Source organism: Erithacus rubecula, assembly GCF_903797595.1.
Source record: "Erithacus rubecula genome assembly, contig: scaffold_533_arrow_ctg1, whole genome shotgun sequence".
Classification (NCBI taxonomy): domain Eukaryota; kingdom Metazoa; phylum Chordata; class Aves; order Passeriformes; family Muscicapidae; genus Erithacus; species Erithacus rubecula.
The window spans coordinates 30,155-58,066 of NW_027635805.1; the positions used below are offsets into that span (position 1 = coordinate 30,155).

General features: G+C 57.6%; 1 protein-coding gene across 1 annotated transcript; it reads right to left on the reverse strand.

Annotated features, from left to right (window-relative positions):
• Nucleotides 1–26,316, reverse strand: LOC306816342 (serine/threonine-protein phosphatase 6 regulatory subunit 2-like). Its single transcript, XM_079332792.1, has 6 exons — nt 26,167–26,316; nt 10,823–11,068; nt 5,206–5,392; nt 2,476–2,613; nt 878–943; nt 1–129 (listed from the first exon to the last, which is right to left on the reverse strand). Exons 2-6 carry the CDS (start codon nt 11,047–11,049, stop codon nt 13–15), a joined length of 735 nt encoding a protein of 244 aa, XP_079188918.1. The 5' UTR covers nt 11,050–11,068; nt 26,167–26,316; the 3' UTR covers nt 1–12.
• Nucleotides 26,317–27,912: the final 1,596 nt, after the last annotated feature.

The following is a 27,912-nucleotide window of genomic DNA, read 5'->3' on the forward strand; positions in this document are numbered from 1 at the left end:
TGCCCCCAGTACTCACGATTCCAGTGCTGTGAGAAGTGGATCTGGCTCTGGGACATCCTGGAGCTGAGTGCTCTGGTCTCTGCTCAGCCTGATGATGTCACACAGGGTCTGGGCAGCGTTGGATTGCCTCTGGAAAGGGACAGGAGCAGGGTCAGGGCTGGCCTGGCTGGGTGGGATCAACCCCAGCTCTGCTCCCCTGGGCACTCCTGCAGCAGCAGCACCAGAGACTGGCCCAAATGTGAGCACCAAGAGCAGCTCAGGAGCTCAGGGATGAGGATTCGTGCTCCTCTCCCCCATCCTGCCACCCTGCACATAAACATTCCCTCCTTCCTCCCACTGCCCAGCTCTCCTGCTGGACAAAACCCTTCACCATTTCACTCCTGGGGACTAAAGGGGTGTCTGGGGAGTTCATCCTCTGGTTCTGGCCATCAGTCCAAGCCTCTCTGGAGCTGCTGTGCCTCAGCACCTGCTCCAGCACAAACCCACGGGGGTGTTCCCAGCTTTCCTCTCACAGAGGGAAGTTTGCCTGGATGAGCTGAGGGAGTTGGGCTCACAGAACTGCATTTCTGGACTTTACAACTGAATTCCTACTTGGGCTAAAAAGATCTGAAAATGGCAATAAGTGGCTGATTTTAAAGGATCTTCCAAGAACAGCAGGAACTCCCTAATCCCAAGGGAAGTCCCCACTGTCTGTAGGCTTGAGGTGAACACACAATTTGGACTAAAATAAGTCAAAAGCAGATGAAACCACTCCAAACCCCCACATGTGGTGCTGAGCAGAGGGTGGGACATCCCAAGGCCATCCCCATGGCTCCTGCACAGGTCTCAGGAGAAGGAAGGACCCAGCACCCCAAAGGGCAGCCCTGGTGCCACTCACATCCTCGTCCTGGCTCGAATGGATCAGCTCCACGAGTCTCTGGATAATCCTGGCCTCATTCAGCCACTGCAGGGGAAGAGCAGGAGAGGAAATCCTCACTGGATTGGGAACTCAGAACAGGAGGAGCTCTGGGAAGCTCTGCAGGAAGGGGCAGCAATTCCCTCCCTCTCCTCCTCCCACCCCTGAGGCAGGGATGGGTTTGGGTTGGCATGGATGGGGATGGATTTGGATGCCTCATGTGAGCAGTGGTGACAGAACCCCCACCACACTCTCCCAGCAGCTCCTGCTCCTCCTGCTGCTCACACTCAGCAATTCCTGCTCCTGCCAGATGTGGAACAGCTGTCACTGTACCTTCACCTTGCTCCACAACCTGCTGTTCTCCATGCAAACCACTCCACAGCTCCCTTTCCAGCCCAGGCAAACCAGGAATGTCCTGTTCAAGGGCTCCCTGCCACTGCTCCCTCCCAGCCACACCTGCAGCCTCAGCCCTTATCTCCACCCATGCACATCCACTCCTACTCCAGGAAAACTCATGGATCTGTGACATCCCCCAAACTCTTCCCAGCAATTCCAAACATTTCCAAACTCAACTGCCCGGAAAATGACAAACTCCCATTACAAGGAAAAACATTTCCAGGGATGGGTCTGGAGCCCCTCAGCTCCCAGGGATCCAGCCTGGGACAGCTGGGGGGCTCACCTGGGCAGGAGCAGGATCCAGGATCAGAGCCCTGGAGGGGCTCCAGGAGAGCTGCAGAGGGGCTGGGGACAAGGACAGGGCCAGCAGGCAGGGAATGGCTCCCAGTGCCACAGGGCAGGGCTGGCTGGGATCTTGGGCAGCAATTGCTGGCTGGGCTGGAACTGCCAGAGCAGCTGTGGCTGCCCCTGGATCCCTGGAATGGCCAAGGCCAGGCTGGACACTGGGGCTGGGACAGTGGGACAGGGGCAGGGGTCCCTGCCATGGCACTGCAGGGGTGGCACTGGGGGGCTCTGGGGTCCCTCCCCACCCAAATCACTCCAGGACTCCCTGATTCTATGATTCCTTGACCATGGTAAGGAATGACACCAATGTCTGATTTTCTGAACACTGTGAAGAACACAGAGGGGCTGCTCCATGGGAAAACATGGGACCCCTTTGGTGCCAGCAGTGAGCCAGGCTGCTGCCCTGGGAGACCCCAGCCTGCAGCAGGAGCTGCCAGAGGGGTGGGTGTGCTGCTGGCACACAGCAGCCCCAGAGCCATGTCCCCAGGCAGGCAGGCAGGAGGGGCAGGGGGGCACAGAGCAGCCCCAGGGCCTTGTGTCACCCCCAGGCAGGAGGGGCAGGGGGGCACAGAGCAGCCCCAGGGCCTTGTGTCACTCCCAGGCAGGAGGGGCAGGGGGGCACAGAGCAGCCCCAGGGCCTTGTGACACCCCCAGGCAGGAGGGGCAGGGGGGCACAGAGCAGCCCCAGAGCCTTGTGTCACCCCCAGGCAGGAGGGGCAGGGGGGCACACAGCAGCCCCAGAGCCTTGTGTCACCCCCAGGCAGGAGGGGCAGGGGGGCACAGAGCAGCCCCAGGGCCTTGTGTCACCCCCAGGCAGGAGGGCAAATCAGGGCTCTCACGTTGAGCACGTCCTGGCGCAGCGCCGGCGGCTCCACGCAGCTGATCAGGCGCAGCAGCAGGTCCATCATGGCCGAAGTGTCGATGTGCTTCAGCACCAGGCTCAGGAACTTCTCCTTCCTCCTCAAAAACGAGATCACCTGTGCAAACAGCAGCCTGCATCAGCTGCAGCAGGGGACACGCCTGCCTCACAGCTTCCCTACAAACCCCTCACAGCTTCCCTACAAACCCCTCACAGCTTCCCTACAAACCCCTCACAGCCCCCTCACAAACCCCTCACAGCCCCCTCACAAACCCCTCACAGCTCCCTCACAAACCCCTCACAGCTCCCTCACAAACCCCTCACAGCCCCCTCACAAACCCCTCACAGCCCCCTCACAAACCCATCACAGCTCCCTCACAAACCCCTCACAGCTTCCCTACAAACCCCTCACAGCCCCCCTCACAAACCCCTCACAGCCCCCCTCACAAACCCCTCACAAACCCCTCACAAACCCCTCACAGCCCCCTCACAAACCCCTCACAGCCCCCTCACAAACCCCTCACAGCCCCCTCACAAACCCCTCACAGCCCCCTCACAAACCCTGCACAGCCCCCTCACAAACCCCTCACAAACCCCTCACAAACCCCTCACAAACCCCTCAGAGCCCCCTCACAAACCCCTCACAGCTTCCCTACAAACCCCTCACAAACCCCTCACAAACCCCTCACAGCCCCCTCACAAACCCCTCACAGCTTCCCTACAAACCCCTCACAGCCCCCTCACAAACCCCTCACAAACCCCTCACAAACCCCTCACAGCCCCCTCACAAACCCCTCACAAACCCCTCACAAACCCTGCACAGCTCCCTCACAAACCCCTCACAAACCCATCACAGCCCCCTCACAAACCCCTCACAAACCCCTCACAGCCCCCTCACAAACCCCTCACAGCCCCCTCACAAACCCCTCACAAACCCCTCACAGCCCCCTCACAAACCCCTCACAAACCCCTCACAGCCCCCTCACAAACCCCTCAGAGCCCCCTCACAAACCCCTCACAAACCCCTCACAAACCCCTCACAGCTCCCTCACAAACCCCTCACAGCCCCCTCACAAACCCCTCACAGCTTCCCTACAAACCCCTCACAGCTTCCCTACAAACCCCTCACAGCTTCCCTACAAACCCCTCACAAACCCCTCACAAACCCCTCACAAACCCCTCACAGCCCCCTCACAAACCCCTCACAGCCCCCTCACAAACCCCTCACAGCTTCCCTACAAACCCCTCACAGCCCCCTCACAAACCCCTCACAAACCCCTCACAAACCCCTCACAGCCCCCTCACAAACCCCTCACAGCTTCCCTACAACCCCCTCACAGCCCCCTCACAAACCCCTCACAAACCCCTCACAAACCCCTCACAGCTCCCTCACAAACCCCTCACAGCCCCCTCACAATTCCCTCACAAATCCCCCACAACTCACAGCTCCCTCACAATTTCCCCATAACTTTCTCACAAATCCCTCACATCTCCCTTACAAGTCCCCCACAAATCCCCCACATCTCCCTCACAGCTCCCAGAGCTTCTCCTTTGTGTCTCAGCCACCGGCCCTGGGTTGGGAACTCTCTAGGCAATAATTCTAATTCCAAGGCAACACCAAATCACATCTTTTCAGCCAACCTTTTCCCCCCCTGTGCCACAGAGAAACTCAAGGCCATAGAAAGAAATGAGGCTGGAGAATTCTCCTTTCCTCTCAAGCCTTTATAACCCCAGCATTTATTAGGATGTGAGTATTCCTGAGACCCTGCTCAGCCCATGCATCCCTTCCAGAAGGAAGGATTATGGACTGGAATGATCCTCAAAACACCTTATTATGAAAAGTGAAGCTTTAGCTGTGCCATGGGGATATCCTGACAGAACTCTGGGAAGAGTCTGCCCACACCAGCACCTGCCTGAGGAGCTCCCAGACCCTTCCTGAGAGCTGCAGCCCCAACCCCAGCTGCCAGCAAGGGCACAGCAGGGGCAGGGGCAGGGGCTGGGACAGGGGCAGGGCAGGGCAGGAACAGGGGCAGGGCAGGGCAAGGCAGTGCCAGGGCAGGGCAGGGCAGGAACAGGGCAGGGCAGGGCAGGAACAGGAGCAGGGCAGGGCAGGAACAGGAGCAGGGCAGGGCAAGGCAGTGCCAGGGCAGGGCAGGTCCAGGGCAGGGCAGGGCAGGTCCAGGGAAGGGCAGGGCAGGGCAGGGCAGGAACAGGGCAGGGCAGGGCAGGAACAGGAGCAGGGCAGGGCAGGAACAGGAGCAGGGCAGGGCAGGTCCAGGGAAGGGCAGGGCAGGAACAGGGGCAGGGCAGGGCAGGACAGGAACAGGAGCAGGGCAGGGCAAGGCAGTGCCAGGGCAGGGCAGGGCAGGTCCAGGGCAGGGCAGGGCAGTGCCAGGGCAGGGCAGGGCAGGAACAGGAGCAGGGCAGGGCAAGGCAGTGCCAGGGCAGGGCAGGGCAGGAACAGGAGCAGGGCAGGGCAAGGCAGTGCCAGGGCAGGGCAGGGCAGGAACAGGAGCAGGGCAGGGCAGGGCAGGGCAGGAACAGGAGCAGGGCAGGGCAGGAACAGGGGCAGGGCAGGGCAAGGCAGTGCCAGGGCAGGGCAGGAACAGGAGCAGGGCAGGGCAGGGCAGGGCAGGAACAGGAGCAGGGCAGGGCAAGGCAGTGCCAGGGCAGGGCAGGGCAGGTCCAGGGCAGGGCAGGGCAGCCCCACCTGCTCGGTCTTGCGGGCGATCAGGTTGCCGATGGTCTTGCTGAAGAAGCTGGCCAGCAGCGGGTTCAGGGGGGGCTCGTGCTCCAGGAACTCGTACAGGATGTTCAGCAGGGTCTCGTCCCCGCCCAGCTTGTCGTTGATCTGCGGCACGTCCGAGGTCAGCAGCTCGCAGGCCGTGTTGGGGTACCTGGGCACAGACACTGAGCAGCTGCACAGCAGGGCCTGCCCCTGCACCCCTGCACCTGCCCCTGCACCCCTGCACCCCTGCACCTGCCCCTGCACCCCTGCAGCCCTGCAGCTGTGCCTGCCCCTGCACCCCTGCAACTGCCCCTGCCTCCCTGCACCTGCCCCTGCAGCCCTGCACCTGCCCCTGCACCCCTGCACCCCTGCACCTGCCCCTGCACCCCTGCACCTGCCCCTGCACCCCTGCAACTGCCCCTGCCCCCCTGCACCCCTGCACCTGCCCCTGCACCCTGCAGCTGCCCCTGCACCCCTGCCCCCCTGCAGCCCTGCAGCTGTGCCTGCCCCTGCAGCCCTGCAATGCTCAGCTCCAGGCTGGACACAGGCTGGCAGCAGCTGGGCACTGGGAGGGGTCCCTGCCATGGCACTGGGGGGCTCTGGGGTCCCTTTATCCCAACCCACCCCATGACAGTTTCCCTCTGCTGAGGACACTTTCCCCACAATGGGTTGTTACTGATTTGTGACCAAACCAGGTTTCTACACCAGCATCTTTCCCAATCTCTGCAATCTGAGCTTTGCACTGCTCCAGCCACTGGAGCACTTCCAGGCCAGCTGGGAGCTTTGACCCTTTCCCTGCAGCATTCCCTTCCCCAGAGCCTCCTCCTGTGCCTGCAGCCCAAGGAGCAGAGGCTGAGGGTGTCACTGCCACCAGCCCACAGGGACCTTCCAGCCCTTCCAGCCCAAGGGGACACCAGGACTCATTTCTCCTTTTCCTGGCTCATTCCATGCAAAAAGCATCCACAGTTCCTAAAGATCTGTGTGTGTGTCCCTGGGATGCACATCCCACGGCCAGGGCAGGAATGGGAGCTCTCCCTGTCCCAGCAGGTGCTGCTCCTGCAGCTCCCAGAGCCCCAGCTCTGATCCAACCCTCACCATCCCTGTTCTGGCACCACATCCCAGCCCTGGGGTTCCCAGGCTGCAGGGAACTCTCTCTCCTGGAAGCTGAGCTCCCCCTGTGCTCAGCAGCTCACTGGCTGATCCAAGATCCACACTCTCCTTTCAGGTGCTTAGTCCCACAGGTTCTGCATGGATGGGGATTCACTGGGGATTTCTCCTCTTTGCAGATTCCCCTCTGAACTTCATGAACCTCCATGTGACTGTTCCAGGGATGAACCCTTGCCTGATCCCTCTCCACACATCCTGAGCCCCAGATCCTCACAAAGCTATCAAGCTTCTCCTGTTCCACTTCACAAACTTTCATAACCTTTCCTGAAGAGCCAAAAGTGGGATTTCATCTGGATTTACACAGAGTCCATTCTTCCTGCTCAGCCTTTACTTATCTCAAAAGCTTCCCTGGTTTCTAAGGAGCTCAAACCCTCCTTCCCCTCTCCAGGCTCTGGAGAAACTTCTGGGCTTGCTCTGCCTGGGATTCCCAAGTCCAGCCAAGAAAATGCTCCATGAACATCAGTCCTGGTGTCCCAGCAGGAATTTCCTTCTTGAAACCTCTGTCCTTGTCCCCCTCTTCCCTCATTCTTCTCCTCTCTGGTTACAGTCAGGGAATCCCAGGATGGTTTGGGATAGAAGGGACCCCCAGAGCCCCCCAGTGCCACCCCTGCAGTGCCATGGCAGGGACCCCTGCCCCTGTCCCACTGTCCCAGCCCCAGTGTCCAGCCTGGCCTTGGCCATTCCAGGGATCCAGGGGCAGCCACAGCTGCTCTGGCAGTTCCAGCCCAGCCAGCAATTGCTGCCCAAGATCCCAGCCAGCCCTGCCCTGTGGCACTGGGAGCCATTCCCTGCCTGCTGGCCCTGTCCTTGTCCCCAGCCCCTCTGCAGCTCCCCTGGAGCCCCTCCAGGCTCTGAGCTCTGCCTGGATCCTGCTCCTGCCCAGCTGAGCCCCCCCAGCTCTCCCAGGCTGATCCCTGGGAGCTGAGGGGCTCCAGCCCTGCAGCAGCTCCAGCTGCTGCTGCTGCATCCCCAGGGCTGGGGCAGCTCTGCAGGTGGGTCCCAATTCACCTTTCAGAGCAGGATCCTGGCAGAGCAGCCACAGGACATCCCCAGTGACCACCCCAGGTATTCCCACTGGGAACAGCCACCTCACACTGGTATCACTCTTATCCAAACCACACCTGAACGTGCCATTTCTGTGCCTTTCCACCAAGCCCAGCCCTGCTCCATTCCCACCAGCAAAAACCTGCCCACTTCTATTTATTTATAGTCAGAGCAGCTTTTTATTTTTATATAAACTTCACAAAGGCAAACAAACTCCCCAAAACCCAAATGTCAATATTTTTGAGTAAAAAAATATTATTTATAAAAATATATATATTTGGGGTTAAAAATGCATGAACACAAATTTGGTGAGGTGCAAAGCCCTGTGAGGGGCTCAGGTGTGAGCAGAGGCAGGGCCTGTCTGGAGCCTGATCCCTGAAACCAGCAGGATCTGGACGTGCAGCACATGAAAATATCCCAGATTTTATTCACTCTCCAGCTCCCTTTGTTCTGTGGGATTGGAAACCCACTGAGTTCAGAGATTTTTATCTCTTGTGTTCCCCTTTCCTATACAAACCTACTCAAGGGGCTTTGGATTTTCAGGGAAGAGCAGGATAAGATTTTTTGGAGACATTATCTGAGATAGGATTTTTTTTTTTTTTACATTATTTGAGATTTGATTACTTGAGACAGTAATTGAGCTATGTTTTTATGGAGGCACAATTTGAAATAAGAATCTGTTTTTGGAGACCAGCTGGATGTTAAACATCAAAACCAGGGCAAGAAAAGTGGCAGCTGCCTGCAGGGGGGCAGTTGCAGTTGCCTGCAGGGGGCAGTTGTAGGTGCCTGCAGGGGGCAGTTGCAGTTGCAGTTGCCTGCAGGGGGCAGTTGCAGATGCCTGCAGGGGGCAGTTGCAGATGCCTGCAGGGGGCAGTTGCAGCTGCAGTTGCCTGCAGGGGGGCAGTTGCAGGTGCCTGCAGGGGGCAGTTGCAGTTGCAGTTGCCTGCAGGGGGCAGTTGCAGTTGCCTGCAGGGGGCAGTTGCAGATGCCTGCAGGGGGCAGTTGCAGATGCCTGCAGGGGGCAGTTGCAGCTGCAGTTGCCTGCAGGGGGGCAGTTGCAGGTGCCTGCAGGGGGCAGTTGCAGTTGCAGTTGCCTGCAGGGGGCAGTTGCAGTTGCCTGCAGGGGGCAGTTGTAGGTGCCTGCAGGGGGCAGTTGCAGTTGCAGTTGCCTGCAGGGGGGGGCCGCTGCAGTTGCCTGCAATGGCTGCAGTTGCCTGCAATGGCTCAGTTCCCTGCAATGGCTGCAGTTCCCTGCAATGGCTGCAGCTCCCTGCAATGGCTGCAGCTCCCTGCAATGGCTGCAGCTCCCTGCAATGGCTCAGTTCCCTGCAATGGCTGCAGTTCCCTGCAATGGCTGCAGCTCCCTGCAATGGCTCAGTTCCCTGCAATGGCTGCAGTTCCCTGCAATGGCTGCAGTTCCCTGCAATAGCTGCAGCTCCCTGCAATGGCTCAGTTCCCTGCAATGGCTGCAGTTCCCTGCAATGGCTGCAGCTCCCTGCAATGGCTGCAGTTCCCTGCAATGGCTGCAGCTCCCTGCAATGGCTCAGTTCCCTGCAATGGCTCAGCTCCCTGCAATGGCTCAGTTCCCTGCAATGGCTGCAGCTCCCTGCAATGGCTCAGTTCCCTGCAATGGCTGCAGCTCCCTGCAATGGCTGCAGCTCCCTGCAATGGCTCAGTTCCCTGCAATAGCTGCAGCTCCCTGCAATGGCTGCAGCTCCCTGCAATGGCTGCAGCTCCCTGCAATGGCTGCAGTTCCCTGCAATGGCTGCAGCTCCCTGCAATAGCTGCAGCTCCCTGCAATGGCTCAGTTCCCTGCAATGGCTCAGCTCCCTGCAATGGCTCAGTTCCCTGCAATGGCTGCAGCTCCCTGCAATGGCTGCAGCTCCCTGCAATAGCTGCAGCTCCCTGCAATGTCTCAGTTCCCTGCAATGGCTCAGTTCCCTGCAATGGCTGCAGCTCCCTGCAATGGCTGCAGCTCCCTGCAATGGCTCAGTTCCCTGCAATAGCTGCAGCTCCCTGCAATGGCTGCAGTTCCCTGCAATGGCTGCAGCTCCCTGCAATGGCTCAGTTCCCTGCAATGGCTGCCATTCCCTGCAATGGCTCAGTTCCCTGCAATAGCTGCAGCTCCCTGCAATGGCTCAGTTCCCTGCAATGGCTGCAGCTCCCTGCAATGGCTGCAGTTCCCTGCAATGGCTGCAGCTCCCTGCAATGGCTCAGCTCCCTGCAATAGCTGCAGCTCCCTGCAATGGCTGCAGCTCCCTGCAATGGCTCAGTTCCCTGCAATGGCTCAGTTCCCTGCAATGGCTCAGTTCCCTGCAATGGCTCAGTTCCCTGCAATGGCTGCAGCTCCCTGCAATGGCTCAGTTCCCTGCAATGGCTCAGTTCCCTGCAATAGCTGCAGCTCCCTGCAATGGCTGCAGCTCCCTGCAATGGCTCAGTTCCCTGCAATGGCTCAGTTCCCTGCAATAGCTGCAGCTCCCTGCAATGGCTGCAGCTCCCTGCAATAGCTGCAGCTCCCTGCAATGGCTCAGTTCCCTGCAATGGCTCAGTTCCCCGCAATGGCTGCAGCTCCCTGCAATGGCTGCAGCTCCCTGCAATGGCTCAGTTCCCTGCAATGGCTCAGTTCCCTGCAATGGCTCAGTTCCCTGCAATGGCTGCAGCTCCCTGCAATGGCTCAGTTCCCTGCAATGGCTGCAGCTCCCTGCAATGGCTCAGTTCCCTGCAATGGCTCAGTTCCCTGCAATGGCTCAGCTCCCTGCAATGGCTGCAGCTCCCTGCAATGGCTCAGTTCCCTGCAATGGCTCAGTTCCCTGCAATGGCTGCAGCTCCCTGCAATGGCTGCAGCTCCCTGCAATGGCTCAGTTCCCTGCAATGGCTGCAGTTCCCTGCAATAGCTGCAGCTCCCTGCAATGGCTGCAGCTCCCTGCAATGGCTGCAGCTCCCTGCAATGGCTGCAGCTCCCTGCAATGGCTCAGTTCCCTGCAATGGCTGCAGCTCCCTGCAATGGCTCAGTTCCCTGCAATGGCTGCAGCTCCCTGCAATGGCTGCAGTTCCCTGCAATGGCTGCAGCTCCCTGCAATGGCTGCAGCTCCCTGCAATGGCTCAGTTCCCTGCAATGGCTCAGTTCCCTGCAATGGCTGCAGCTCCCTGCAATGGCTGCAGCTCCCTGCAATGGCTCAGTTCCCTGCAATGGCTGCAGTTCCCTGCAATAGCTGCAGCTCCCTGCAATGGCTGCAGCTCCCTGCAATGGCTCAGTTCCCTGCAATGGCTCAGTTCCCTGCAATGGCTGCAGCTCCCTGCAATAGCTGCAGCTCCCTGCAGGGCCCATGGCAGGCCCCAGCCCCATCCATGCCCCGGCAGCCCAGGCCAGCAGGGCCCCAATACCTACTTGAACCGGACCTTCTCGTCCATGTCGGCGGGGGGCTCGTGGGTGATGAGGGTGACCAGCTGCTGCATGCACTGCTGCTGGCACAGGAAGTCCAGCAGGCGCCGGTTCTGCGCCTTGCACTCCTGCAGCACGTCATCCTCCTCCATCAGCTCCTCCAGGCTCACATCCTCCTTGTCCAGCAGCTTGTCCACATGCGACGTCGTGTTCAGGTCGAACTTCCAGAACATGGTGCTGGCACAGGGCTGCCTGGGGAGGGAAGCACTGACAGCTGCTGCACTGCTCCCTGCTGCACTGCTCCCTGCTGCACTGCTGCAGTGCTGATTGCTGCACTGCTGCAGTGCTGCACTGCTCATTGCTCACTGCTGCAGTGCTGATTGCTGCAGTGCTGCACTGCTCATTGCTCACTGCTGCAGTGCTGATTGCTGCACTGCTGATTGCTGCAGTGCTGATTGCTGCACTGCTCACTGCTGCACTGCTCACTGCTCCCTGCTGCACTGCTGACTGCTGCACTACTGATTGCTGCACTGCTGCACTGCTCACAGCTGTACTGATCACTGCTGCACTGCTCACTGCTGCACTGCTGATTGCTGCACTGCTCACTGCTCACTGCTGCTCGGGGGCAGCCCTGAGCCTGCACAGGAGCTCTGCTGCACCAGCCCCACCCCGGCTCACCTGCCACGGCCACAACTTCCAAACCCTTCCAGGGACAGGGACCCCACCCCAGCCTGAGCAGCCCCTGCCAGTCCTGCCCAACCCTCCTGGAGAGGGAACTGCCCCAAAATCTTCCCTCTGCTCCTGTCCCTGTTCCTGCAGCACAGCCCGACCTGTCCCTGTCCCCTCCTGCAGGGACTTGTGCAGAACCACCAGGGCCCTGAGCCTCCTTTGCTGCAGCCTGAGCCCCTGCCCAGCTCCCCCAGCCCCATTCCAGCTCCCCCAGCCCCATTCCAGCTCCCCCAGCCCCTGCCCAGCTCCCCCAGCCCCATTCCCAGCTCCCCCAGCCCCATTCCAGCTCCCCCAGCCCCATTCTCAGCTCCCCCAGCCCCTGCCCAGCTCCCCCAGCCCCTGCCCAGCTCCCCCAGCCCCTGCCCAGCTCCCCCAGCCCCATTCCAGCCCCCCCAGCCCCATTCCCAGCTCCCCCAGCCCCATTCTCAGCTCCCCCAGCCCCATTCCAGCTCCCCCAGCCCCATTCTCAGCTCCCCCAGCCCCTGCCCAGCTCCCCCAGCCCCATTCCAGCTCCCCCAGCCCCTGCCCAGCTCCCCCAGCCCCATTCCAGCTCCCCCAGCCCCTGCCCAGCTCCCCCAGCCCCTGCCCAGCTCCCCCAGCCCCATTCCAGCTCCCCCAGCCCCATTCCCAGCTCCCCCAGCCCCATTCCCAGCTCCCCCAGCCCCATTCCAGCTCCCCCAGCCCATTCCCAGCTCCCCCAGCCCCATTCCCAGCACCCCCAGCCCCATTCCCAGCTCCATTCCCTGCCCTGCACAGGCTCCAGCCCCTCAGGGTCCTTCCAGAGCCACTGCACTTTGAATCCCTCATTTCCATCCACTCCTACCCCATCCCTTGTCTGCCATATTTTTATCCCAATTTTTCTCTGTGTGAGCTCTATCAGTAAAGTTTTTCCACTCTGCTTTCCTAATACTTGGAATTTTGGAAAAGCTGTGAGTTGCACCAAACCATTCAAACCATCCGTAGGAGACCCTTCCAGGGCTCCTTCATTTCCTTAACATTTCATCTTCCAATTCTGCCCTTGCCCATCTCACCCCTCAACCCTTCAGAGCCCTGTTCTGGCCACAACAGGTACAGAATTCATGGAATCCTGAATTGTTTGGGTGGGAAGGGACCCCAGAGCCCCCCAGTGCCAGCCCTGCAGTGCCATGGCAGGGACCCCTGTCCCTGTCCCACTGTCCCAGCCCCAGTGTCCAGCCTGGCCTTGGCCATTCCAGGGATCCAGGGGCAGCCACAGCTGCTCTGGCAGTTCCAGCCCAGCCAGCAATTGCTGCCCAAGATCCCAGCCAGCCCTGCCCTGTGGCACTGGGAGCCATTCCCTGTCCCCTGGCCCTGTCCTTGTCCCCAGCCCCTCTGCAGCCCCAGCAGGAACAGCAGGCACAGGTGACACAGGTGACTCAGGTGACACAGGTGACACAGGTGACTCAGGTGACACAGGTCCCTCCACACCCCTCCTGGGCAGTGCCAGCCCTGCTCCCACCCTGCACACACAGTCCCTGGGCTGAGCTGTGTCCCTGTTCCCAGCTGATCCTGCAGCACCATGTGATCCATGCCCAGGATCACAAGGCTGTTTTTAACCTAACCCACATCCCCATTCCACACACACAACTCTCTCCATCCATTCCTTTGGCTTTTTCCAGCATCCAAAATTGTCCCTGTGCCTGATCCTCTGCCAGTCCCACTCTGCACCCTCAGCTACAGCACAGCCTGGACACTGTCCTCTTAAAAACCCCTTTCCCTGCAGGAATGACACTGAGGGGCTCTGCCAGAGCAGGGCCTTGCAAAGGCTGAAGACCCCAATTTCCTCATCAGATTTCAAATCTCTCTGTTCTTCATGGTGTAATTTCCACACTGAAGCTCCAAGTGAAGCATTCACAGAACCAGGACATGGAACAGGGGAAAAGCTGAGTTTCTTTTACACATCAGGGTTTTTCCACCCAGAATCCTGGGGGCAGCTGGAGGGGTGCAGGGTATGGAGCTGGGAATGGGGCTGGGGGAGCTGGGAATGGGCTGGGGGAACTGGAATGGGGCTGGGGGAGCTGGGCAGGGGCTGGGGGAGCTGGGAATGGGGCTGGGGGAGCTGGGAATGGGGCTGGGGGAGCTGGGCAGGGGCTGGGGGAGCTGGGAATGGGGCTGGGGGAGCTGGGAATGGGGCTGGGGGAGCTGGGAATGGGGCTGGGGGAGCTGGGCAGGGGCTGGGGGAGCTGGGAATGGGCTGGGGGAGCTGGCAGGGGCTGGGGGAGCTGGGAATGGGGCTGGGGGAGCTGGGCAGGGCTGGGGGAGCTGGGCAGGGGCTGGGGGAGCTGGGAATGGGGCTGGGGGAGCTGGGCAGGGCTGGGGGAGCTGGAATGGGGCTGGGGGAGATGGGAATGGGGCTGGGGGAGCGGGAATGGGGCTGGGGGAGCTGGGCAGGGGCTGGGGGAGCTGGGCAGGGGCTGGGGGAGCTGGGAATGGGGCTGGGGGAGCTGGGAATGGGGCTGGGGGAGCTGGGCAGGGGCTGGGGGAGCTGGGCAGGGGCTGGGGGAGCTGGGAATGGGGCTGGGGGAGCTGGGCAGGGGCTGGGGGAGCTGGAATGGGGCTGGGGGAGCTGGGCAGGGGCTGGGGGAGCTGGGCAGGGCAGGGCAGGGCAGGGCAGGGCTGGGGGGGCAGCAGCAGGAATTTCCCCAGGGGAAGGGTGGGCAGGGCTGGAACTGCCCAGGGAGGGCTGGATCCCCCTCCCTGCACTCAGGGAATGTCAGGGAATTCCTGGAGGTGGCACTGAGTGCTGGGGACAGGGTGGGGATCAGGCACAGTTTGGATTAGATGGGCTGGGGGGGCTTTTCCAGCCCCAGGGATTTTGGGACTCTGGGGTTTCTGGATTTGGGAGGCACCATCTGAATGTTCAAGCTACATGACACAGCAGTGACAGCCCTGCAGGGCTCGGTGTGTTCCTCACAAACTGTTCTTTGGGTATTTTTAACCATCTCTGCCTGGTTACAAACTCACCAAGAGAGGATCTGGCACCAAGGGCCTCCAGTGAAGGAGGTTTGGGGGTTCAAATGCAGAACCATTCCCTGCATTGCTGTGCAGGCACACGGAATTCTCCCCTTCCAAACTGACACCCAGTGTCATCCTGGCAATTCCAGAGCTCTCCTGAGCTTGTGTCCATCTCCAGGAAACCTGCCTGGCCTTCCCTGGGGGGGCAGGGCCTGGCTGGAACTGCCACAGCAACTGTGGCTGCCCCTGGATCCCAGGCTGGACACTGGGGCTGCAGCAGTGGGACAGGGGCAGGGGTCCCTGCCATGGCACTGCAGGGGTGGCACTGGGGGGCTCGGGGGTCCCTTTATCCCAACCCATCCCAGAGTCTCTGATTCCATGGGATCTGCCCTTCTCCCATCTCAGCACTTTAACTCACGTCTCTTTTGCCAGCAGTACAGCAGAGATGTTTCCCCCCCTTCCAGGTGGACACTCACAGCCCTTCCCAGCTGCTGGATTCACTTCTGGGATGTCCCAGCAGAGCAGCTCTGGGGCAGCAGCTCCACACCTGAGCAGGGATCTCCCAGTGTCACCTGAGCCCTGGGATTGTCACCAAGGCTCTGCAGCAGCTGCAGGGCTGGGACAGCTCATTAACAACAGCAATTAAACACCCTCTGGGTGGGCACCACAGCCTCAGGGAACCCGGGGGTGGGCTGGGGGGAAGGGACCCCAAATCCCACCCAGGGCAATGCAGGAGATATTTAATCTCCCTCTTCCAACACAGAATTCCAAGACCAACAAACCCTGACTCCTCAGGGCTGGGAATACTCAATTATCTGCCAACAAAATTCCAGCTGAGTTTATAGAAACTTCCAACAACTAATGAGTTGCTGTTAAACACTCCAAAGCACCTCTTTTACCACCTCTGCTCTGTTCATTCCTTTTTCTCCATCTGCTCAGGAGCTGTGGGGAGGGAGCACATTCTATTCTATTCTATTCTATTCTATTCTATTCTATTCTATTCTATTCTATTCTATTCTATTATATTCTATTCTATTTATTTCATTTATTTTAACTTCATTTCCCATCCTCCCCAGAGCTGTGTCCTGGACAGTACCTGCCCCAGAGCTGCTCATTTGCATAAAGAAAAAAAATCAGTGTTTTATACAAAATGTTCTGAGCCCAAGGAATTCCATGCTGGGAATTCCAATGGGAATTCTCCCATTAATTATTTATTTTTCATAAATAAATGGGTGATGTCCCAGCCCCCTGCTGCTGGCAGCCCCAGGGAATGCTCATTCCAAGGCTCCCTTTGGGAACTGCAGTGGGAACATCAGGGAAGTGACCTGGGGAAGAGTACAGGTGCCAGGGTCACCCAGTGCCAGGGTCACCCAGTGCCAGGGTCACCCAGTGCCAGGGTCACTCTCAGTTGAGGGTCACTCTCAGTTCAGGGTCACTCTCAGTTCAGGGTCACTCTCAGTTCAGGGTCACTCAGTTCAGGGTCCACTCAGAGTCAGGCTCACCCAGTTGCCAGGTTCACCCAAGGTGCCAGGGTACCACCCCATGTATCAGGGTCACTCTCAGTTCAGGGTCACTCAGTTCAGGGTCCTCAGTTCAGGGTCACTCTCAGTGCAGGGTACTCTCAGTTCAGGGTCACTCCAGTTCAGGGTCACGTCTCAGTTCAGGGTCACTCTCAGTTCAGGTTCAAGCAGTTCAGGGTCACTCTCAGTTCAGGGTCAGCTCAGTTCAGGGTCACTCTCAGTTCAGGGGCACGCAGATTCAGGGTCCACTCAGTTCAGGGTCACTCTCAGTTCCAGGGGCACTCAGTGCAGGGTCCACTCTCAGTTCAGGGTCACTCTCAGTTCAGGGTCGCTCTCAGTTCAGGGTCACTCAGTTCAGGGTCACTCTCAGTTCAGGGTCACTCTCAGTTCAGGTCACTCAGTTCAGGGTCACTCTCAGTTCAGGGTCACTCAGTTCAGGGTCACTCTCAGTTCAGGGTCACTCAGTTCAGGGTCACTCAGTTCAGGGTCACTCTCAGTTCAGGGTCACTCAGTTCAGGGTCACTCTCAGTTCAGGGTCACTCTCAGTTCAGGGTCACTCTCAGTTCAGGGTCACTCAGTTCAGGGTCACTCTCAGTTCAGGGTCACTCAGTTCAGGGTCACTCTCAGTTCAGGGTCACTCTCAGTTCAGGGTCACTCTCAGTTCAGGTCACTCTCAGTTCAGGGTCACTCTCAGTTCAGGGTCACTCTCAGTTCAGGGTCACTCTCAGTTCAGGGTCACTCAGTTCAGGGTCACTCTCAGTTCAGGGTCACTCAGTTCAGGGTCACTCTCAGTTCAGGGTCACTCTCAGTTCAGGGTCACTCAGTTCAGGGTCACTCAGTTCAGGGTCACTCAGTTCAGGGTCACTCAGTTCAGGGTCACTCTCAGTTCAGGGTCACTCTCAGTTCAGGGTCACTCAGTTCAGGGTCACTCAGTTCAGGGTCACTCTCAGTTCAGGGTCACTCTCAGTTCAGGGTCACTCAGTTCAGGGTCACTCTCAGTTCAGGGTCACTCAGTGCCAGGGTCACTCCCAGTTCAGGGTCACTCAGTTCAGGGTCACTCTCAGTTCAGGGTCACTCTCAGTTCAGGGTCACTCTCAGTTCAGGTCACTCTCAGTTCAGGGTCACTCTCAGGTCAGGGTCACTCTCAGTTCAGGGTCACTCAGTTCAGGGTCACTCAGTTCACGGTCACTCTCAATTCAGGGTCACTCTCAGTCCAGGGTCACTCAGTTCAGGTCACTCTCAATTCAGGGTCACTCTCAGTTCAGGGTCACTCAGTTCAGGGTCACTCAGTTCAGGGTCACTCTCAGTTCAGGGTCACTCTCAGTTCAGGGTCACTCAGTTCAGGGTCACTCAGTTCAGGGTCACTCAGTTCAGGTCACTCTCAGTTCAGGGTCACTCAGTTCAGGGTCACTCTCAGTTCAGGTCACTCTCAGTTCAGGGTCACTCAGTTCAGGGTCACTCTCAGTTCAGGTCACTCTCAGTTCAGGGTCACTCAGTTCAGGGTCACTCTCAGTTCAGGGTCACTCTCAGTTCAGGGACGCTCTCAGTTCAGGGTCACTCAGTTCAGGTCACTCAGTTCAGGGTCACTCTCAGTTCAGGGACACTCAGTTCAGGGTCACTCTCAGTTCAGGGTCACTCTCAGTTCAGGGTCACTCAGTTCAGGGTCACTCAGTTCAGGGTCACTCTCAGTCCAGGGTCACTCAGTTCAGGTCACTCTCAGTTCAGGGTCACTCTCAGTTCAGGGTCACTCAGTTCAGGGTCACTCTCAGTTCAGGGTCACTCTCAGTTCAGGGTCACTCAGTTCAGGGTCACTCAGTTCAGGGTCACTCAGTTCAGGTCACTCTCAGTTCAGGGTCACTCAGTTCAGGTCACTCTCAGTTCAGGGTCACTCAGTTCAGGGTCACTCAGTTCAGGGTCACTCAGTTCAGGGTCACTCAGTTCAGAGTCACCCAGTTCAGGGTCACTCTCAGTTCAGGGTCACTCAGTTCAGGGTACACTCAGTTCAGGGTCACCTCAGTTCAGGTCACTTCAATTCAGGGTCACTCAGTCAGGGTCCATCAGTTCAGGGTCACTCTCAGTTCAGGGTCACTCTCAGTCAGGGTCACTCAGTTCAGGGTCCTCTCAGTTCAGGTCACTCTCAGTTCAGGGGTCACTCTCAGTTCAGGGTCATTCAGTCAGGGTGACTCAGTCAGGTCCACTCTCAGTTCAGGGTCACTCAGTCAGGGTCACTCTCAGTTCAGGGTCACTCAGTTCAGGGACACTCAGTTCAGGTCACTCTCAGTTCAGGGTCACTCAGTTCAGGGTCACTCAGTTCAGGGTCACTCTCAGTTCAGGGTCACTCAGTTCAGGGACACTCAGTTCAGGTCACTCTCAGTTCAGGGTCACTCAGTTCAGGGCACTCTCAGTTCAGGGTCACTCAGTTCAGGGTCACTCTCAGTTCAGGGTCACTCTCAGTTCAGGGTCACTCAGTTCAGGTCACTCTCAGTTCAGGGTCACTCTCAGTTCAGGGTCACTCAGTTCAGGGTCACTCAGTTCAGGGTCACTCAGTTCAGGGTCACTCTCAGTTCAGGGTCACTCTCAGTTCAGGGACACTCAGTTCAGGGTCACTCTCAGTTCAGGTCACTCTCAGTTCAGGGACACTCTCAGTTCAGGGTCACTCTCAGTTCAGGGTCACTCAGTTCAGGGTCACTCAGTTCAGGGTCACTCTCAGTTCAGGGTCACTCTCAGTTCAGGGACACTCAGTTCAGGGTCACTCTCAGTTCAGGGTCACTCTCAGTTCAGGGTCACTCTCAGTTCAGGGTCACTCTCAGTTCAGGGTCACTCAGTTCAGGGACACTCTCAGTTCAGGGTCACTCTCAGGTCAGGGTCACTCAGGTCAGGGTCACTCTCAGTTCAGGGTCACTCAGTTCAGGGTCACTCTCAGTTCAGGTCACTCTCAGTTCAGGGTCACTCAGTTCAGGGTCACTCTCAGTTCAGGGTCACTCAGTTCAGGGTCACTCTCAGTTCAGGGTCACTCTCAGTTCAGGGTCACTCTCAGTTCAGGTCACTCAGTTCAGGGTCACTCTCAGTTCAGGGTCACTCAGTTCAGGGTCACTCTCAGTTCAGTGTCACTCTCAGTTCAGGGTCACTCAGTTCAGGGTCACTCAGTTCAGGGTCACTCTCAGTTCAGGGTCACTCAGTTCAGGGTCACTCTCAGGTCAGGGTCACTCAGTTCAGGGACACTCTCAGTTCAGGGTCACTCAGTTCAGGGTCACTCAGTTCAGGGTCACTCAGTTCAGGGTCACTCTCAGTTCAGGGTCACTCTCAGTTCAGGGTCACTCAGTTCAGGGTCACTCAGTTCAGGGTCACTCAGTTCAGGGTCACTCTCAGTTCAGGGTCACTCTCAGTTCAGGGTCACTCAGTTCAGGGTCACTCAGGTCAGGGTCACTCTCAGTTCAGGGTCACTCAGGTCAGGGTCACTCTCAGTTCAGGGTCACTCTCAGTTCAGGGTCACTCAGTTCAGGGTCACTCAGGTCAGGGTCACTCTCAGTTCAGGGTCACTCTCAGTTCAGGGTCACTCAGTTCAGGGTCACTCAGTTCAGGGTCACTCTCAGTTCAGGGTCACTCAGTTCAGGGTCACTCTCAGTTCAGGGTCACTCAGTTCAGGGTCACTCAGTTCAGGTCACTCTCAGTTCAGGGTCACTCAGTTCAGGGTCACTCAGTTCAGGGTCACTCTCAGTTCAGGGTCACTCAGTTCAGGGTCACTCTCAGTTCAGGGTCACTCTCAGTTCAGGGTCACTCAGTTCAGGGTCACTCGTTCAGGGCACTCTCAGTTCAGGGTCACTCTCAGTCAGGGTCACTCAGTTCAGGGTCACTCAGTCAGGGTCACTCAGTCAGGGTCACTCTCAGTCAGGGTCACTCAGTTCAGGTCACTCCAGTTCAGGGTCACTCAGTTCAGGGTCACTCAGTTCAGGTCACTCAGTTCAGGGTCACTCAGTTCAGGTCACTCTCAGTTCAGGGTCACTCTCAGTTCAGGGTCACTCTCAGTTCAGGGTCACTCAGTTCAGGGTCACTCAGTTCAGGGTCACTCAGTTCAGGGTCACTCTCAGGTCAGGGTCACTCAGTTCAGGGTCACTCTCAGTTCAGGGTCACTCTCAGTTCAGGGTCACTCAGTTCAGGTCACTCAGTTCAGGGTCACTCAGTTCAGGGTCACTCTCAGTTCAGGGTCACTCAGTTCAGGGTCACTCTCAGTCGGGTCACTCTCAGTTCAGGGTCACTCAGTTCAGGGTCACTCTCAGTTCAGGTCACTCTCAGTTCAGGGTCACTCAGTTCAGGGTCACTCAGTTCAGGGTCACTCAGTTCAGGTCACTCTCAGTTCAGGGTCACTCTCAGTTCAGGGTCACTCTCAGTTCAGGGTCACTCAGTTCAGGGTCACTCTCAGGTCAGGGTCACTCAGTTCAGGGTCACTCTCAGTTCAGGGTCACTCTCAGTTCAGGGTCACTCAGTTCAGGGTCACTCAGTTCAGGGTCACTCTCAGTTCAGGTCACTCTCAGTTCAGGGTCACTCAATTCAGGGTCACTCAGTTCAGGGTCACTCTCAGTTCAGGGTCACTCTCAGTTCAGGGTCACTCTCAGTTCAGGTCACTCAGTTCAGGGTCACTCTCAGGTCAGGGTCACTCAGTTCAGGGTCACTCTCAGTTTCAGGGTCACTCTCAGTTCAGGTCACTCAGTTCAGAGTCACTCAGTTCAGGGTCACTCAGTTCAGGGTCACTCAGTTCAGGGTCACTCAGTTCAGGGTCACTCAGTTCAGGTCACTCTCAATTCAGGGTCACTCAGTCCAGGGTCACTCAGTTCAGGGTCACTCTCAGTTCAGGGTCACTCTCAGTTCAGGGTCACTCAGTTCAGGGTCACTCTCAGTTCAGGGTCACTCTCAGTTCAGGGTCACTCTCAGTTCAGGGTCACTCTCAGTTCAGGGTCACTCAGGTCAGGGTCACTCAGGTCAGGGTCACTCAGGTCAGGTCACTCAGTTCAGGGTCACTCTCAGTTCAGGGTCACTCTCAGTTCAGGGTCACTCAGTTCAGGGTCACTCAGTTCAGGTCACTCTCAGTTCAGGGTCACTCAGTTCAGGGTCACTCAGTTCAGGGTCACTCTCAGTTCAGGGTCACTCAGTTCAGGGTCACTCAGTTCAGGGTCACTCTCAGTTCAGGGTCACTCTCAGTTCAGGGTCACTCTCAGTTCAGGGTCACTCTCAGTTCAGGGTCACTCAGTTCAGGGTCACTCTCAGTTCAGGGTCACTCTCAGTTCAGGGTCACTCAGTTCAGGGTCACTCAGTTCAGGGTCACTCAGTTCAGGGTCACTCTCAGTTCAGGGTCACTCTCAGTTCAGGGTCACTCAGTTCAGGGTCACTCTCAGTTCAGGGTCACTCTCAGTTCAGGGTCACTCTCAGTTCAGGGTCACTCTCAGTTCAGGGTCACTCAGTTCAGGGTCACTCTCAGTTCAGGGACACTCTCAGTTCAGGGTCACTCTCAGTTCAGGGTCACTCAGTTCAGGGTCACTCAGTTCAGGGTCACTCTCAGTTCAGGGTCACTCTCAGTTTCAGGGACACTCAGTTCAGGGTCACTTCAGTTCAGGGTCACACTCTCAGTTCAGGGTCACTCTCAGTTCAGGTCACTCAGTTCAGGGTCACTCTCAGTTCAGGGTCACTCTCAGGTCAGGGTCACTCAGGTCAGGGTCACTCTCAGTTCAGGGTCACTCAGTTCAGGGTCACTCTCAGTTCAGGTCACTCTCAGTTCAGGGTCACTCAGTTCAGGGTCACTCAGTTCAGGGTCACTCAGTTCAGGGTCACTCAGTTCAGGGTCACTCAGTTCAGGGTCACTCAGTTCAGGGTCACTCAGTTCAGGGTCACTCTCAGTTCAGGGTCACTCTCAGTTCAGGGTCACTCTCAGCTCGGTCACTCAGTTCAGGGTCACTCTCAGTTCAGGTCACTCAGTTCAGGGTCACTCTCAGTTCAGGTCACTCTCAGTTCAGGTTCACTCAGTTCAGGGTCACCTCAGTTCCAGGGTCACTCTCAGGTTCAGGGTCACTCAGTTCAGGGTCACTCTCAGGTCAGGGTCACTCAGTTCAGGGACACTCTCAGTTCAGGGTCCACTCAGTCAGGGTCACTCTCAGTTCAGGGTCACTCTCAGTTCAGGGTCACCTCAGTTCAGGGTCACCCAGTTCAGGGTCACTCTCAGTTCAGGGTCACTCAGTTCAGGGTCACTCAGGTCAGGGTCACTCTCAGTTTCAGGGTCACTCTAGTTCAGGGTCACTCAGTTCAGGGTCACTCAGGTCAGGGTCACTCTCAGTTCAGGGTCACTCAGTTCAGGGTCACTCTCAGTTTCAGGGTCACTCTCAGTTTCAGGGTCACTCAGTTTCAGGGTCACTCAGTCAGGGTCACTCTCAGTTCAGGGTCACTCTCAGTTCAGGTCACTCAGTTCAGGGTCACTCAGTTCAGGGTCACTCAGTTCAGGGTCACTCTCAGTTCAGGGTCACTCAGTTCAGGGTCACTCTCAGTTCAGGGTCACTCAGTTCAGGGTCACTCAGTTCAGGGTCACTCTCAGTTCAGGTCACTCTCAGTTCAGGTCACTCTCAGTTCAGGGTCACTCAGTTCAGGGTCACTCAGTTCAGGGTCACTCAGTTCAGGGTCACTCTCAGTTCAGGGTCACTCAGTTCAGGTCACTCAGTTCAGGGTCACTCTCAGTTCAGGGTCACTCAGTTCAGGGTCACTCTCAGTTCAGGGTCACTCAGTTCAGGGTCACTCTCAGTTCAGGGTCACTCAGTTCAGGGTCACTCAGTTCAGGGTCACTCAGTTCAGGGTCACTCTCAGTTCAGGGTCACTCTCAGTTCAGGGTCACTCTCAGTTCAGGGTCACTCTCAGTTCAGGGTCTCACTCAGTTCAGGGTCACTCTCAGTTCAGGGTCACTCTCAGTTCAGGGTCACTCTCAGTTCAGGGTCACTCAGTTCAGGGTCACTCTCAGTTCAGGGTCACTCTCAGTTCAGGGTCACTCAGTTCAGGGTCACTCAGTTCAGGGTCACTCAGTTCAGGGTCACTCAGTTCAGGGTCACTCAGTTCAGGTCACTCTCAGTTCAGGGTCACTCTCAGTTCAGGGTCACTCTCAGTTCAGGGTCACTCAGTTCAGGTCACTCAGTTCAGGGTCACTCAGTTCAGGGTCACTCTCAGTTCAGTGTCACTCAGTTCAGGGTCACTCAGGTCAGGGTCACTCTCAGTTCAGGGTCACTCAGTTCATTGTCACTCAGTTCAGGTCACTCAGTTCAGGGTCACTCAGTCCAGGGTCACTCAGTTCAGGGTCACTCTCAGTTCAGGGTCACTCTCAGTCCAGGGTCACTCAGTTCAGGTCACTCTCAGTTCAGGGTCACTCAGTTCAGGGTCACTCAGTTCAGGGTCACTCAGTTCAGGGTCACTCTCAGTTCAGGTCACTCAGTTCAGGGTCACTCAGTTTAGGGTCACTCAGTTTAGGGTCACTCAGTTCAGGGTCACTCAGGTCAGGGTCACTCAGGTCAGGTCACTTTCAGTTCAGGGTCACTCAGTTTAGGGTCTCTCAGTTTAGGGTCACTCTCAGTTCAGGGTCACTCAGTTCAGGGTCACTCTCAGTTCAGGGTCACTCTCAGTTCAGGGTCACTCAGGTCAGGGTCACTCAGGTCAGGGTCACTCTCAGTTCAGGGTCACTCAGTTCAGGGTCACTCAGTTCAGGGTCACTCTCAGTTCAGGGTCACTCTCAGTTCAGGTCACCGTTCAGGGTCACTCTCAGTTCAGGGTCACTCAGTTCAGGTCACTCTCAGTTCAGGGTCACTCAGTTCAGGGTCACTCTCAGTTCAGGGTCACTCAGTTCAGGGTCACTCAGGTCAGGGTCACTCTCAGTTCAGGGTCACTCAGTTCAGGGTCACTCAGTTCAGGGTCACTCTCAGTTCAGGGTCACTCAGTTCAGGGTCCTCTCAGTCAGGGTCACTCAGTCAGGGTCACTCTCAGTTCAGGGTCACTCAGGTCAGGGTCACTCTCAGTCAGGGTCACTCAGTTCAGGGTCACTCAGTTCAGGGTCACTCTCAGTTCAGGGGTCACTCAGTTCAGGTCACTCAGTTCAGGGTCACTCAGTTCAGGGTCACTCTCAGTTCAGGGTCACTCTCAGTTCAGGGTCACTCAGTTCAGGGTCACTCAGGTCAGGGTCACTCAGGTCAGGGTCACTCAGGTCAGGTCACTCTCAGGTGCCCTGTGCTGCTCAGGTTTCTCTCTGGGTTATTCCCAGTCAGTTGTGGGTCCCCCTGATCCTCAGCAAACACAGGCTCAGACAATCACCCACAGCATTTCCCAGCCTTCCCCAAATGCTCCCCACTCCAACACCAGGGGAATGGAACACAGAGGGGCAGGATCCCCCCAGGCAGCTCCTCCTGCAAACCAGCACAAACCCCCAGCATTTGCTGATTTTTTGTACTGATTTGGCCTCTTTAAGACCATTCCTGCTGAAATCAAGCACTGAATGTTTTCACCAGGTGGAGCACATGGAAATGCTGAGGGATGGATGTTCCCAAAAGGAGTTTTGGGACCCTCCTGCTATCCCAGTACCATCCAGCACAAAATCCCAAAGCCAAGCCCAACTCCAGCAGCTCTGGCCCAGCTGAGCAGGTCCCAGTTCCATCCAGGGTGGATTTCAGCCTGGACAGACACAGATTCCTGATGGGAATTTCAAGCTAAATCTTTCTGGTTTGGGGTTTGGTTTTTTTTAATACAAAATTTCCCCTATTTCCTCCATAAGAATAAATCTTTTTATGCTTTGCTACACAAAGCAACAAAAAGTATCCCAAAATGTAGGGGATTCCCTGCAATTCCAGTATGGGAAAAAGTCTGGAGCACACTCCATGCAAGAGCTCTCCACCTCTCATCCCAGTTATCCAGGAAACCAAATCCCACTTTAGTGAACCTGCTGAAAGTGAAACCCCAAATCAGCTTTGGCTGCAAACTGTTCCAGCACTGGAAAATCCACCTGGAAAACACAGCTGGCTCAGCTGAATTCCCACTGGGGGCTTGGGCATGGAATTCCCAAACAGCTTTAGGGCACAACTCCCTCCCTGACAGCAGCAGGATGAAAGGTAAGAACCCAACACAAATCAGAAACAGGATCCCAAACCAAGGCCAGTGGATTTGGGAGTGATCCCAGAAGGAAGAGAACAGCAAGGAATCAACATCTGCTTAGAAATAATCAGGCTGAGCTTACCAAAGCTGCCACAAGGACCAGGCTGCTCCCAGCCCCATCCAGCCTGGCCTTGGACATTCCAGGGATCCAGGGGCAGCCACAGCTGCTCTGCAATTCCAGCCCAGCAGGAATTCCTTCCCTAAATGCACCTAAGCATTGCAATCTGTGCATCTCTAACTCATCACCCATTGCCATGGCAGCAGCTGTTTTCCTTTGGGAGTGCTCGGGAAGCTTTTCCCACCTGAGCTCCCACCAGGACAATGCCCAAGTGCAGGCACTGGAGGATCCTGCAGTCCCCAGAGCTGCAGGGGATGCAGGGCAGGCCCCCACTGGAATGGGTGCTGCAGCAAGGGGCAGCTGCTGCTGTGAGCCCTGAGCTCCCTGCTGGATGCTCCCTGGCAGCTCCAGTGGGATCCCAGCTGCTGTCCCTGCCAGGAGGAGTGCACAGGGTGGCACTGCCACAGGGAATTTCCTGCAGCAGCCACAGCAGGGAGCCAGGAGCTCCATGCTCTCCCCAGCACAGATGGGCTGAGCTCAGGCTCTCAGAGGCACTTCCACTTGAAGCTGGTTTTAGGGAGGGTCCTGGCCAGCACACTGGGAATCCCAAAATGCTGGGAATGCTGGAAAAGCCCTCCCAGCCCATCCAGCCCGGAGCACTCAGTGCCACCTGCAGGATGGGCACTCCAAACCTGCCTGGGCAGCCCTGAGCCCCCTTTCCATGGGGATAAAGCCAGGCCAGGCTCAGGGACACAGGGACTGAGCCCAGCCTGGACTCCATCCCCAGGAACATCCCTGGACACCACAGCTCCTCTCAGGTGCTCCAGGTATTAAATGTCAGGATCAATCCCAGGAGCAGCCACCCTTCTATCCCAAACCATTCCAAAAGGACAGGGAGGTGTTCCTACCTTCAGTAGAAGTTTCCTCAAACGTGTAATCTTCTCCACAGACACAGAAACATTTGGGTTACAGTTCCTGGAACAGACCCAGCTTCAGGAAATGGTTTTCATCCAGTGTGAATTCCTTTGCAAGACTCCAATCCTGGAAGAGAATTTCAAAAGTTACCAATAACCAAAGGTACCTGAGGACCAAAAGCTTTTATTTTTTCCCTAAATGAACTTCCAGCACAGAGGAAGGTGGCAGCCCCTGCCAAGCCATCAGCAGCAGGATCCCCCAGTTCCCCCAGTTCCCCCTCCAGCAGCACTGGGCCAAGCTGGAGTGGCCAGCCCTGGAGTGTTGTGGGTCAGGCTGCTGAGGCTCAGAGCAAGCAGGGACAGTGGGAGAGGCAGAAATGGCCCAGCCCAGGAGCTGCCCCACAGCTGCAGAGTTGGACCCACCTCTGACACGGGACACACCCAAACAGCAGCAGGGACCCCTCCAAAGGAACGAAATGGGAGATAAAGAAATGTATTTCCTCAGGGAAAAACAGCCAGGGCTCCCTGCAGTGCACCCACCCAGCCAAGGGCACTGACCCAAGGGCACTGACCCAGCCAAGGGCACCCCCCCAGCCAAGGGCACTGGCCCAGCCAAGGGCACTGACCCAGCCAAGGGCACTGACCCAAGGGCACTGACCCAGCCAAGGGCACTGGCCCAAGGGCACTGACCCAGCCAAGGGCACTGACCCAGCCAAGGGCACTGACCCAAGGGCACTGACCCAGCCAAGGGCACTGGCCCAAGGGCACTGACCCAGCCAAGGGCACTGACCCAAGGGCACTGGCCCAGCCAAGGGCACTGGCCCAAGGGCACTGACCCAGCCAAGGGCACTGACCCAAGGGCACTGACCCAGCCAAGGGCACTGGCCCAAGGGCACTGACCCAGCCAAGGGCACTGACCCAAGGGCACTGACCCCCAAGGCACTGACCCAGCCAAGGGCACCCCCCCAGCCAAGGGCACTGACCCAGCCAAGGGCACTGACCCAGCCAAGGGCACTGACCCAGCCAAGGGCACTGACCCAAGGGCACCCCCCCAGCCAAGGGCACCCCCCCAGCCAAGGGCACCCCTCCCCAAGGGCACCCACCCAGCCAAGGGCACTGACCCAGCCAAGGGCACTGACCCAAGGGCACTGACCCAGCCAAGGGCACTGACCCAGCCAAGGGCACTGACCCAAGGGCACTGACCCAGCCAAGGGCACTGACCCAGCCAAGGGCACTGACCCAGCCAAGGGCACTGACCCAGCCAAGAGCACTGCTCAGGGTTCCTCTCCAGACTCTGACACCCCTGTCCCTGCAACTGCTGCCCCAAAGCCCCCGAGAGCCCCAGACTGGGGGAGGCTGGAGAAGGGCCAGAGCTGCAGTCCAGCTGTGCCCAATGGGCACCTGTCCCTGCCCAGAGCCTGAGTGCCACCTGCAGGGGCTCCCTCAGCTCCCTGGGCAGCCCTGCCACTGTCACCACTGCCCCCATCCCGTGTCACTGTCACCACTGTCAGCATCTGTCACTGTCACCACTGCCACCACCCTGTGTCACTGTCACCACTGCCAGCACCCTGTCACTGTCACCACTGCCAGCATCCTGTGTCACTGTCACCACTGTCACTATCACCACTGCCACCATCCTGTGTCACTGTCACCACTGCCACCATCCTGTGTCACTGTCACCACTGTCACTATCACCACTGCCACCACCCTGTGTCACTGTCACCACTGCCAGCACCCTGT